This window comes from Lampetra fluviatilis, unplaced genomic scaffold, assembly GCF_964198595.1.
Source record: "Lampetra fluviatilis unplaced genomic scaffold, kcLamFluv1.1 SCAFFOLD_891, whole genome shotgun sequence".
Taxonomy (NCBI): Eukaryota; Metazoa; Chordata; class Hyperoartia; order Petromyzontiformes; family Petromyzontidae; genus Lampetra; species Lampetra fluviatilis.
The window spans coordinates 1,056-15,000 of record NW_027621648.1 but is presented as its reverse complement, the minus strand read 5'-3'; the positions used below and the strand labels follow the sequence as shown (position 1 = coordinate 15,000).

Sequence of the window (13,945 nt, the reverse complement as noted above, 5' to 3'; positions counted from 1 at the left end):
GTCCTCAACGTGCTGGAACACTTCCAAAAGTTCACCGCCGTGCCCCAGATACGTCAGCTGGACGCACGGTGAGCAGCCAGCCACACACAGTCACTCACAGCCACTCACAGCCACTCACAGTCACTCACAGCCACTCACAGTCACACACAGCCACTCACAGCCACACACAGCCACTCACAGTCACTCACAGTCACTCACAGCCACTCACAGCCACTCACAGCCACTCACAGCCACACACAGCCAGCCACACAGCCACACACAGCCACTCACAGTCACACACAGCCACTCACAGCCACACACAGCCAGCCACACAGCCACACACAGCCACTCATAGTCACTCACAGCCACTCACAGCCACTCACAGCCACTCACAGTCACTCACAGTCACTCACAGTCACTCACAGCCACACACAGCCACACACAGCCACTCACAGCCACTCACAGCCACTCACAGTCACTCACAGTCACTCACAGCCACACACAGCCACACACAGCCACTCACAGTCACTCACAGCCACACACAGCCACTCACAGCCACACACAGCCACTCACAGTCACTCACAGTCACTCACAGTCACTCACAGCCACACACAGTCACTCACAGTCACTCACAGTCACTCACAGCCACTCACAGTCACTCACAGCCACACACAGTCACTCACAGTCACTCACAGTCACTCACAGCCACTCACAGCCACTCACAGCCACTCACAGTCACTCACAGCCACACACAGCCACTCACAGTCACTCACAGCCACACACAGCCACTCACAGTCACACACAGCCACTCACAGCCACTCACAGCCACTCACATCCACTCACAGTCACACACAGTCACTCACAGCCACTCACAGCCACTCACAGCCACTCACAGCCACACACAGTCACACACAGCCACACACAGCCAGCCACACACAGCCACACACAGCCACTCACAGCCACACACAGCCACTCACAGTCACTCACAGCCACACACAGCCACACACAGCCACTCACAGCCACACACAGTCACTCACAGCCACTCACAGCCACACACAGTCACACACAGCCACTCACAGCCACACACAGTCACACACAGTCACACACAGCCACTCACAGCCACACACAGCCACTCACAGCCACACACAGCCACTCACAGCCACACACAGCCAGCCACAGCCACACACAGCCACTCACAGCCACACACAGCCAGCCACAGCCACACACAGCCACTCACAGCCACACACAGCCACACACAGCCACTCACAGCCACACACAGCCACACACAGCCACACACAGCCAGCCACACACAGCCACACACAGCCACACACAGCCACACACAGCCAGCCACACACAGCCACACACAGCCACTCACAGCCACACACAGCCACACACAGCCACACACACAGCCACACACAGCCACACACAGCCACACACAGCCAGCCACACACAGTCACACACAGCCACTCACAGCCACACACAGTCACACACAGCCACTCACAGCCAGCCACACACAGCCACACACAGTCACTCACAGCCACTCACAGCCACACACAGCCACACACAGCCACTCACAGCCACACACAGTCACACACAGCCACTCACAGCCACACACAGCCACACACAGCCACACACAGCCACACACAGCCACTCACAGCCACACACAGCCACACACAGCCACACACAGCCACACACAGCCACTCACAGCCACACACAGTCACACACAGCCACACACAGCCACACACAGCCACTCACAGCCACACACAGCCACACACAGCCACACACAGTCACACACAGCCACACACAGCCACTCACAGCCACACACAGTCACACACAGCCACACACAGCCACACACAGCCACACACAGCCACACACAGCCACACACAGTCACTCACAGCCACACACAGTCACACACAGTCACTCACAGCCACACACAGTCACTCACAGCCACTCACAGCCACACACAGTCACACACAGCCACTCACAGCCACACACAGTCACACACAGTCACACACAGCCACTCACAGCCACACACAGCCACTCACAGCCACACACAGCCACTCACAGCCACACACAGCCAGCCACAGCCACACACAGCCACTCACAGCCACACACAGCCAGCCACAGCCACACACAGCCACTCACAGCCACACACAGCCACACACAGCCACTCACAGCCACACACAGCCACACGCAGCCACACACAGCCAGCCACACACAGCCACACACAGCCACTCACAGCCACACACAGCCACACACACAGCCACACACAGCCACACACAGCCACACACAGCCAGCCACACACAGTCACTCACAGCCACACACAGCCACACACAGTCAGCCACACACAGTCAGCCACTCACAGCCACACACAGCCAGCCACACAGCCACACACAGCCACACACAGCCACACACAGCCACACACAGTCAGCCACTCACAGCCACTCACAGCCACACACAGCCAGCCACACACAGTCACTCACAGCCACACACAGTCACTCACAGCCACTCACAGCCACACACAGTCACTCACAGCCACACACAGTCACTCACAGCCACACACAGTCACACACAGTCACTCACAGCCACACACAGTCACTCACAGCCACTCACAGCCACACACAGTCACTCACAGCCACACACAGTCACTCACAGCCACACACAGTCACTCACAGCCACTCACAGCCACACACAGTCACTCACAGCCACACACAGTCACTCACAGCCACACACAGTCACACACAGTCACTCACAGCCACACACAGTCACTCACAGCCACTCACAGCCACACACAGCCACACACAGCCACTCACAGCCACTCACAGCCACACACAGCCACACACAGCCACACACAGTCACTCACAGCCACACACAGTCACTCACAGCCACACACAGTCACTCACAGTCACTCACAGTCACTCACAGCCACACACAGCCACTCACAGTCACACACAGCCACACACAGCCACTCACAGCCACTCACAGTCACACACAGCCACTCACAGTCACTCACAGCCACACACAGCCACTCACAGTCACACACAGCCACTCACAGCCACTCACATCCACGCACAGTCACGCACAGTCACTCACAGCCACTCACAGCCACTCACAGCCACTCACAGCCACACACAGTCACACACAGTCACACACAGCCACTCACAGCCACACACAGTCACACACAGCCACACACAGCCAGCCACACACAGCCACACACAGCCACTCACAGCCACACACAGCCACTCACAGTCACTCACAGCCACACACAGTCACACACAGCCACTCACAGCCACTCACAGCCACACACAGTCACACACAGCCACACACAGCCAGCCACACACAGCCACACACAGCCACTCACAGCCACACACAGCCACACACAGCCACACACAGCCACTCACAGCCACTCACAGCCACACACAGCCACACACAGCCACTCACAGCCACTCACAGCCACACACAGCCACACACAGCCACACACAGCCACACACAGCCACACACAGCCACTCACAGTCACTCACAGCCACACACAGCCACACACAGCCACACACAGCCACACACAGCCACACACAGCCACTCACAGCCACTCACAGCCACACACAGCCACACACAGCCACACACAGCCACACACAGCCACACACAGTCACACACAGCCACACACAGCCACACACAGCCACACACAGTCACACACAGCCACACACAGCCACACACAGCCACACACAGCCACACACAGCCACACACAGCCACTCACAGTCACTCACAGCCACACACAGCCACACACAGCCACACACAGCCACACACAGCCACTCACAGTCACTCACAGCCACACACAGCCACACACAGCCACACACAGCCACACACAGCCACACACAGTCACACACAGCCACTCACAGTCACACACAGCCACTCACAGCCACACACAGTCACACACAGCCACTCACAGTCACTCACAGCCACACACAGCCACACACAGCCACTCACAGTCACTCACAGCCACACACAGTCACACACAGTCACACACAGCCACTCACAGCCACACACAGCCACTCACAGCCACACACAGTCACTCACAGCCACACACAGTCACTCACAGCCACACACAGCCACTCACAGTCACTCACAGCCACACACAGCCACTCACAGCCACTCACAGCCACACACAGCCACACACAGCCACTCACAGTCACACACAGTCACTCACAGCCACTCACAGCCACACACAGCCACACACAGCCACTCACAGCCACACACAGCCACACACAGTCACACACAGCCACACACAGTCACTCACAGCCACTCACAGCCACACACAGCCACTCACAGCCACACACAGTCACACACAGTCACACACAGCCACTCACAGCCACACACAGTCACACACAGTCACACACAGCCACTCACAGCCACACACAGCCACTCACAGCCACACACAGTCACTCACAGTCACACACAGCCACTCACAGCCACACACAGTCACACACAGTCACACACAGCCACACACAGCCACACACAGCCACTCACAGCCACTCACAGCCACTCACAGCCACTCACAGCCACACACAGCCACACACAGCCACACACAGCCACTCACAGCCACACACAGCCACTCACAGCCACACACAGCCAGCCACAGCCACACACAGCCACTCACAGCCACACACAGCCAGCCACAGCCACACACAGCCACTCACAGCCACACACAGCCACACACAGCCACACACAGCCACTCACAGCCACACACAGCCACACACAGCCACACACAGCCAGCCACACACAGCCACACACAGCCACACACAGCCACACACAGCCAGCCACACACAGCCACACACAGCCACTCACTGCCACACACAGCCACACACAGCCACACACACAGCCACACACAGCCACACACAGCCACACACAGCCACACACAGCCACTCACAGCCACTCACAGCCACACACAGCCAGCCACACAGCCACACACAGCCACACACAGCCACACACAGCCACACACAGTCACACACAGCCACACACAGCCACACACAGCCACACACAGCCACACACAGCCACTCACAGCCACACACAGCCACACACAGCCACTCACAGTCACACACAGCCACTCACAGTCACTCACAGTCACACACAGCCACACACAGCCACACACAGCCACACACAGCCACTCACAGCCACTCACAGCCACACACAGCCACACACAGCCACTCACAGTCACACACAGTCACTCACAGCCACTCACAGCCACACACAGCCACACACAGTCACTCACAGCCACACACAGTCACTCACAGCCACACACAGCCAGCCACACAGCCACACACAGTCACACACAGCCACACACAGCCACACACAGTCACTCACAGCCACACACAGCCACACACAGCCACACACAGCCACACACAGCCACACACAGCCACACACAGTCACTCACAGCCACACACAGCCACACACAGCCACACACAGCCACACACAGCCATTCACAGTCACACACAGTCACTCACAGCCACACACAGCCACACACAGCCACACACAGCCACACACAGCCACACACAGCCACACACAGCCACACACAGCCACACACAGCCACTCACAGCCACACACAGTCACACACAGCCACACACAGCCAGCCACACACAGCCACACACAGTCACTCACAGCCACTCACAGCCACACACAGTCACACACAGCCACTCACAGCCACACACAGCCACTCACAGTCACTCACAGCCACACACAGCCACACACAGCCACACACAGTCACTCACAGCCACTCACAGCCACACACAGTCACACACAGCCACTCACAGCCACACACAGCCACTCACAGTCACTCACAGCCACACACAGCCACACACAGCCACACACAGTCACTCACAGCCACTCACAGCCACACACAGTCACACACAGCCACTCACAGCCACACACAGTCACACACAGTCACACACAGCCACTCACAGCCACACACAGCCACTCACAGCCACACACAGTCACTCACAGTCACACACAGCCACACACAGCCACACACAGCCACACACAGCCACTCACAGCCACACACAGCCACACACAGCCACTCACAGCCACACACAGCCACTCACAGCCACACACAGCCACACACAGCCAGCCACACACAGCCACACACAGCCACTCACAGCCACACACAGCCACACACAGCCACACACACAGCCACACACAGCCACACACAGCCACACACAGCCACACACAGCCAGCCACACACAGCCACACACAGCCACACACAGCCACACACAGCCACACACAGCCACTCACAGCCACTCACAGCCACACACAGCCACTCACAGCCACACACAGCCACACACAGCCACACAGCCACACACAGCCACACACAGCCACACACAGTCACTCACAGCCACACACAGCCACACACAGCCACACACAGTCAGCCACTCACAGCCACTCACAGCCACACACAGCCAGCCACACAGCCACACACAGCCACACACAGTCACTCACAGTCACACACAGCCACTCACAGTCACACACAGTCACTCACAGCCACACACAGCCACTCACAGTCACACACAGCCACTCACAGCCACACACAGTCACTCACAGCCACTCACAGCCACACACAGCCATACACAGCCACACACAGTCAGCCACTCACAGCCACTCACAGCCACACACAGCCAGCCACACAGCCACACACAGCCACACACAGCCACACACAGCCACACACAGTCACACACAGTCACACACAGCCACACACAGCCACACACAGTCACACACAGCCACACACAGCCACACACAGCCACACACAGTCACACACAGCCACACACAGCCACACACAGTCACACACAGCCACACACAGCCACACACAGTCACACACAGTCACACACAGTCACACACAGCCACACACAGCCACACACAGTCACACACAGCCACACACAGTCACTCACAGCCACACACAGCCACACACAGCCACACACAGCCACACACAGCCACACACAGCCACACACAGCCACACACAGTCACTCACAGCCACACACAGCCACACACAGCCACACACAGCCACACACAGCCACACACAGCCACACACAGCCACACACAGCCACACACAGTCACACACAGCCACACACAGCCACACACAGCCACACACAGCCACACACAGCCACTCACAGCCACACACAGCCACACACAGCCACACACAGTCACACACAGTCACACACAGCCACTCACAGTCACACACAGCCACTCACAGCCACACACAGCCACTCACAGTCACACACAGCCACTCACAGCCACACACAGCCACACACAGTCACACACAGTCACACACAGCCACTCACAGTCACACACAGCCACTCACAGCCACACACAGCCACTCACAGTCACTCACAGCCACTCACAGTCACACACAGCCACTCACAGCCACACACAGCCACACACAGTCACACACAGCCACACACAGCCACTCACAGCCACACACAGTCACTCACAGCCACACACAGCCACACACAGTCACTCACAGTCACACACAGTCACACACAGCCACACACAGTCACTCACAGCCACTCACAGCCACACACAGTCACTCACAGCCACACACAGCCACACACAGTCACTCACAGTCACACACAGCCACTCACAGTCACACACAGCCACTCACAGCCACACACAGCCACACACAGCCACACACAGTCACTCACAGCCACACACAGCCACACACAGCCACACACAGCCACACACAGCCACTCACAGCCACACACAGTCACACACAGTCACACACAGTCACACACAGCCACACACAGCCACACACAGCCACTCACAGCCACACACAGCCACACACAGTCACTCACAGCCACACACAGCCACACACAGCCACACACAGCCACACACAGTCACTCACAGCCACACACAGCCACACACAGCCACACACAGCCACACACAGCCACACACAGCCACACACAGCCACACACAGCCACACACAGTCACTCACAGCCACACACAGCCACACACAGCCACACACAGCCACACACAGCCACACACAGCCACACACAGCCACACACAGCCACTCACTGCACACTGGGGGGCGTGGGGGTGGTGGTGGTGGTGATGGTGGTGGTGATGGTGGGGGTGGTGGTGGGGGTGGTAGTGGTGGAGGTGGGGGTAGTGGTGATGGTGATGGTGGTGATGATGGTGGTGATGGTGGGGGTGATGGTGATGGTGGTGATGGTGGGGGTGATGGTGGTGGTGATGGTGGTGATGATGGTGGTGATGGTGGGGGGTGGTGGTGGTGATGGTGGGGGTGATGGTGGTGGTGATGGTGGTGATGGTGGTCGTGGTGGTGGTGGTGGGGGTGGTGGTGGTTGTGATGGTGGTGGTGATGGTGGTGGTGGTGATGGTGGTGATGGTGGTGATGGTGGTCGTGGTGGTGGTGGTGGTGGTGGTGGTGGTGATGGTGGTGATGGTGGTGATGGTGGTGGTGGTGGTGATGGTGGTCGTGGTGGTGATGGTGGTGATGGTGGTCGTGGTGGTGGTGGTGATGGTGGTGGTGGTGATGGTGGTGATGGTGGTGATGGTGGTCGTGGTGGTGGTGGTGGTGATGGTGTATCACTGTGTGTGTGTGTACACTGTGTGTGTGTGTGTGTACACTGTGTGTGTGTGTGTGTACACTGTGTGTGTGTGTACACTGTGTGTGTGTACACTGTGTGTGTGTGTGTGTACACTGTGTGTGTGTGTGTACACTGTGTGTGTGTGTACACTGTGTGTGTGTGTGTACACTGTGTGTGTGTGTACACTGTGTGTGTGTGTGTACACTGTGTGTGTGTACACTGTGTGTGTGTGTGTACACTGTGTGTGTGTGTACACTGTGTGTGTGTGTGTGTACACTGTGTGTGTGTGTACACTGTGTGTGTGTGTACACTGTGTGTGTGTGTGTACACTGTGTGTGTGTATAAGTGTTGCTACTGCTACTCACAGCACTTGCCCCTACAGCCCTGTGTGAGGCTACCTGGGGGACCTGTACCTGTGTCTGTGTGTGCCTCAGGGTACGGGCCGTTCAGTCCGAGCTGGGAACCCAGATCCTGAACGACTTTGAAGAAGCTTTCCCCTCTCAGGGTGGCAAGGTAGCCTCACCACTCACCCACCACTCACTCACTCACTCAGCACTCACTCACTCGCTCACTCACCACTCGCTCACTCACTCAGCCACTCACTCACTCAGCCACTCACTCACTCAGACACTCACTCAGTCACTCACCCACCCACCCACCCACTCACCCACTCACCCACCCACTCACCCACCCACCCACCCACTCACCACTCACCACTCACTCACTTACTCAGCCCACTCGCTCACTCACTCGCTCACCCACTCACTCATTCACTCACCACTCACTCACCACTCGCTCACTCACTCAGCCACTCACTCGCTCACCCCACTCACTCAGCCACTCACTCACTCACCCACTCACTCACTCACCCACTCACTCACTCACCACTCACTCACCATTCACTCACTCACCACTTGCTCACTCACTCGCTCACTCACTCACCACTCACTCACCCACTCACCCACTCACTCACCACTCACTCACTCACTCACTCGCTTACTCACTCACCACTCGCTCACTCACTCACTCAGCCACTCAGCCACCCACTCACTCATCAGCCACTCACTCGCTCACTCACTCACTCACTCACTCACCCACTTACTCACTCACTCACTCAGCCACTCATTCACCCACTCAGCCACTCACCCACCCACTCACTCACCCACCCATCCACCTACCCACTCACCCACCCACTCACTCACCCATCCACTCACTCACCCACCCACCCACCCACTCGCTCAATCACTCACTCACTCACCCACTCACCCACCCACCCACCCACTCACTCACTCACTCACCCACCCACCCACTCACTCACCCACTCACCCCACTCACCCATCCACTCACCCACCCACCCACTCACTCACCCACTCACCCACTCACCCATCCACTCACCCACGCACCCACTCACCTACCCACTCACCCAATCACTCACCCACTCACCCACTCACTCACCCACTCACTCACCCACTCACCCACCCACCCACTCACCCATTCACCCACTCACTCACCCACCCACCCACCCACTCACTCACCCCACTCACCTACTCACCCACCCACTCACTCACCCACTCACCCACTCACCCACCCACTCACCCACTCACTCACCCACTCACCCACCCACTCACTCACTCACCCACTCACTCACCCACTCACCCACCCATTCACCCACTCACGCACCCACTCACCCACCCACCCACTCACCCATCCACTCACTCACCCACCCACTCACCCACCCACCCACCCACTCACTCACCCACTCACCCACCCACTCACCGACCCACTCACCCACCCACTCACCCACTCACCCACCCACCCACTCACCCACCCACTCACTCACTCACCCACCCACCCACCCACTCACCCCACCCACTCCACTCACCCACCCACCCACTCACCCACCCACTCACCCACCCACCCACCCACTCACCCACCCACTCACTCACTCACCCACCCACCCACCCACCCACCCACTCACCCACCCACCCACCCACTCACCCACTCACCCACTCACCCACCCACTCACTCATCCACCCACCCACCCACCCACCCACTCACTCACTCACTCACCCACCCACCCACCCACCCACCCACTCACTCACTCACCCACCCACCCACCCACTCACCCACCCACTCACTCACTCACTCACCCACCCACTCACTCACCCACCCACCCACTCAATCACCCACCCACCCACCCACTCACCCACCCACTCACCCACCCACTCACCCACCCACTCACCCACCCACCCACTCACCCACCCACTCACTCACCCACTCACCCACCCACTCACTCACCCACTCACCCACCCACTCACTCACCCACTCATCCACTCACCCACTCACCCACCCACTCACCCACTCACCCACCCACCCACTCACCCAATCACTCACCCACTCACCCACCCACTCACCCACTCACTCACCCACTCACCCACCCACTCACCGACCCACTCACTCACCCACCCACCCACCCACTCACTCACCCACTCACCCACCCACCCACCCCCTCACCCACCCACCCAATCACCCACCCACCCACTCACTCACTCACCCACCCACCCACTCACTCACTCACCCACCCACCCACTCACACACTCACCCACCCACTCACTCACTCACTCACCCACCCACCCACCCACTCACTCACCTACTCACTCACCCACTCACCCACCCACTCACCCACCCACCCACTCGCTCACCCACCCACCCACTCACTCACCCACCCACTCACCGACCCACCTCACTCACCCACCCACCCACTCACTCACCCACTCACCCACCCACTCACCCACCCACCCACTCACCCACCCACCCACCCACCCACTCACCCACCCACTCACCCACCCACCCACTCACCCACTCACCCACCCACCCACTCACCCACCCACTCACCCACCCACCTCACCCACCCACCCACTCACCCACCCACCCACCCACTCACCCACCCACCCACCCACTCACCCACCCACCCCACTCACCCACCCACCCACTCACCCCACCCACTCACTCACTCACTCACACTCACCCACCCACTCACCCACCCACCCACCCACCCCACCCACCCACTCACTCACCCACCCACCCACTCACTCACCCACCCACCCACCCAATCATCCACCCACCCACTCACCCCACCCACCCCACTCACCCACCCGCCCAATCACCCACCCACTCACCCACCCACCCACTCACTCACCCACCCACCCACCCACTCACCCACCCACCCACCCACCCACTCACCCACCCACTCACCCACCCACCCACCCACTCACCCACCCACCCACCCACCCACCCCACTCACCCACCCACTCACTCACCCACCCACTCACTCACCCACCCACCCACTCACCCACCCACTCACCCACCCACCCACCCACTCACCCACTCACTCACACACCCACCCACTCACTCACACACCCACCCACCCACCCACCCACCCACTCACCCACCCACCCACTCACACACCCACCCAGTCACCCACTCACCCACCCACCCACTCACACACCCACCCACTCACCCACCCACTCACCCACCCACTCACCCACTCCACTCACCCACTCACCCACCCACTCACCGACCCACTCACTCACCCACCCACCCACCCACTCACTCACCCACTCACCCACCCACTCACCCACCCACCCAATCACCCACCCACTCACTCACCCACCCACCCACTCACTCACCCACCCACCCACCCACCCCACCCACCCACTCACTCACTCACCCACCCCACCCACTCACTCACCCACCCACCCACTCACTCACCCACTCACTCACCCACTCACCCACCCACTCACCACCCACCCACTCACTCACCCACCCACCCACCCACCCACTCACCCACTCACCCACCCACCCACTCACCCACCCACCCACTCACCCACCCACTCACCCACCCACTCACCCACCCACTCACCCACCCACCACTCACCCACCCACTCACCCACCCACCCACTCACCCACCACCCACTCACCCACCCACCCACCCACCCACTCACCCACCCACTCACCCCACCCACTCACTCACTCACTCACCCACCCACTCACCCACCCACCCACCCACCTCACCCACCCACCCACTCACCCACTCACCCACCCACCCACTCACCCACTCACCCACCCACTCACACACCCACCCACGCACCCACCCACCCAATCATCCACCCACCCACTCACCCACCCACCCACTCACCCACCCACCCACTCACCCACCCACTCACCCACCCACTCACTCACTCACCCACCCACCCACCCACTCACCCACCCACTCACTCACCCACCCACCCACCCCACTCACCCACCCACCCACCCACCCACTCACCCACCCACCCACCCACTCACCACCCACCCACCCACCCACTCACCCACCCACTCACCCACCCCACTCACTCACTCACTCACCCACCCCACCCACCCACCCACTCACTCACCCACCCACTCACCCACCCACCCACTCACCCCACTCACCCACCCACTCACTCACCCACCCACCACCCACCACCACTCACCCACCCACCCACTCACCCACCCACCCACCCACTCACCCCACCCACCCACTCACCCCACCCACCCACCCCACTCACCCACTCACTCACACACCCACCCACTCACTCACTCACCCACCCACCCACTCACCCACCCACCCACCCACTCACCCACCCACCCACCCACCCACCCACTCACCCACCCACCCACCCACTCACCCACCCACCCACTCACCCACTCACTCACACACCCACCCACTCACTCACACACCCACCCACTCACCCACCCACCCACTCACACACCCACCCAGTCACCCACTCACCCACCCACCCACTCACACACCCACCCACTCATCCACCCACTCACCCACCCACTCACCCACTCACTCACCCACTCACCCACCCACTCACCGACCCACTCACTCACCCACCCACCCACCCACTCACTCACCCACTCACCCACCCACCCACTCACCCACCCACCCCAATCACCCACCCACCCACCCACTCACTCACTCACCCACCCACCCACTCACTCACCCACCCACCCACCCACCCACCACTCACTCACCCACCCACCCACCCACCCACTCACTCACCCACCCACCCACTCACTCACCCACTCACTCACCCACTCACCCACCCACTCACCCACCCACCCACCCACTCACTCACCCACCCACCCACCCACTCACCCACTCACCCACCCACCCACCCACTCACCCACCCACCCACTCACCCACCCACTCACCCACCCACTCACCCACCCACCCACTCACCCACCCACTCACCCACCCACCCACCCACTCACCCACCCACCCACTCACCCACCCACCCACCCACTCACCCACTCACCCACCCACTCACTCACTCACCCACCCACTCACCCAC

The 13,945-nt window shown here is 60.0% G+C and overlaps 1 protein-coding gene across 1 annotated transcript in view; it reads left to right on the top strand.

The window, feature by feature from the left end:
* The window catches only part of LOC144955528 (vacuolar protein sorting-associated protein 53 homolog), a gene marked incomplete at both ends in the record, with an annotated part of 31,048 nt that extends 21,971 nt beyond the window's left edge, over window positions 1–9,077 (top strand). Inside the window, 2 exons of the mRNA XM_078885717.1 lie at window positions 1–68; window positions 8,999–9,077. The exon at window positions 1–68 is cut by the window's left edge and continues 52 nt beyond it. Of these exons, the coding sequence (XP_078741843.1) occupies window positions 1–68; window positions 8,999–9,077 (147 nt within the window). The remainder of the gene's footprint in view (window positions 69–8,998) is intronic.
* Window positions 9,078–13,945: the final 4,868 nt, after the last annotated feature.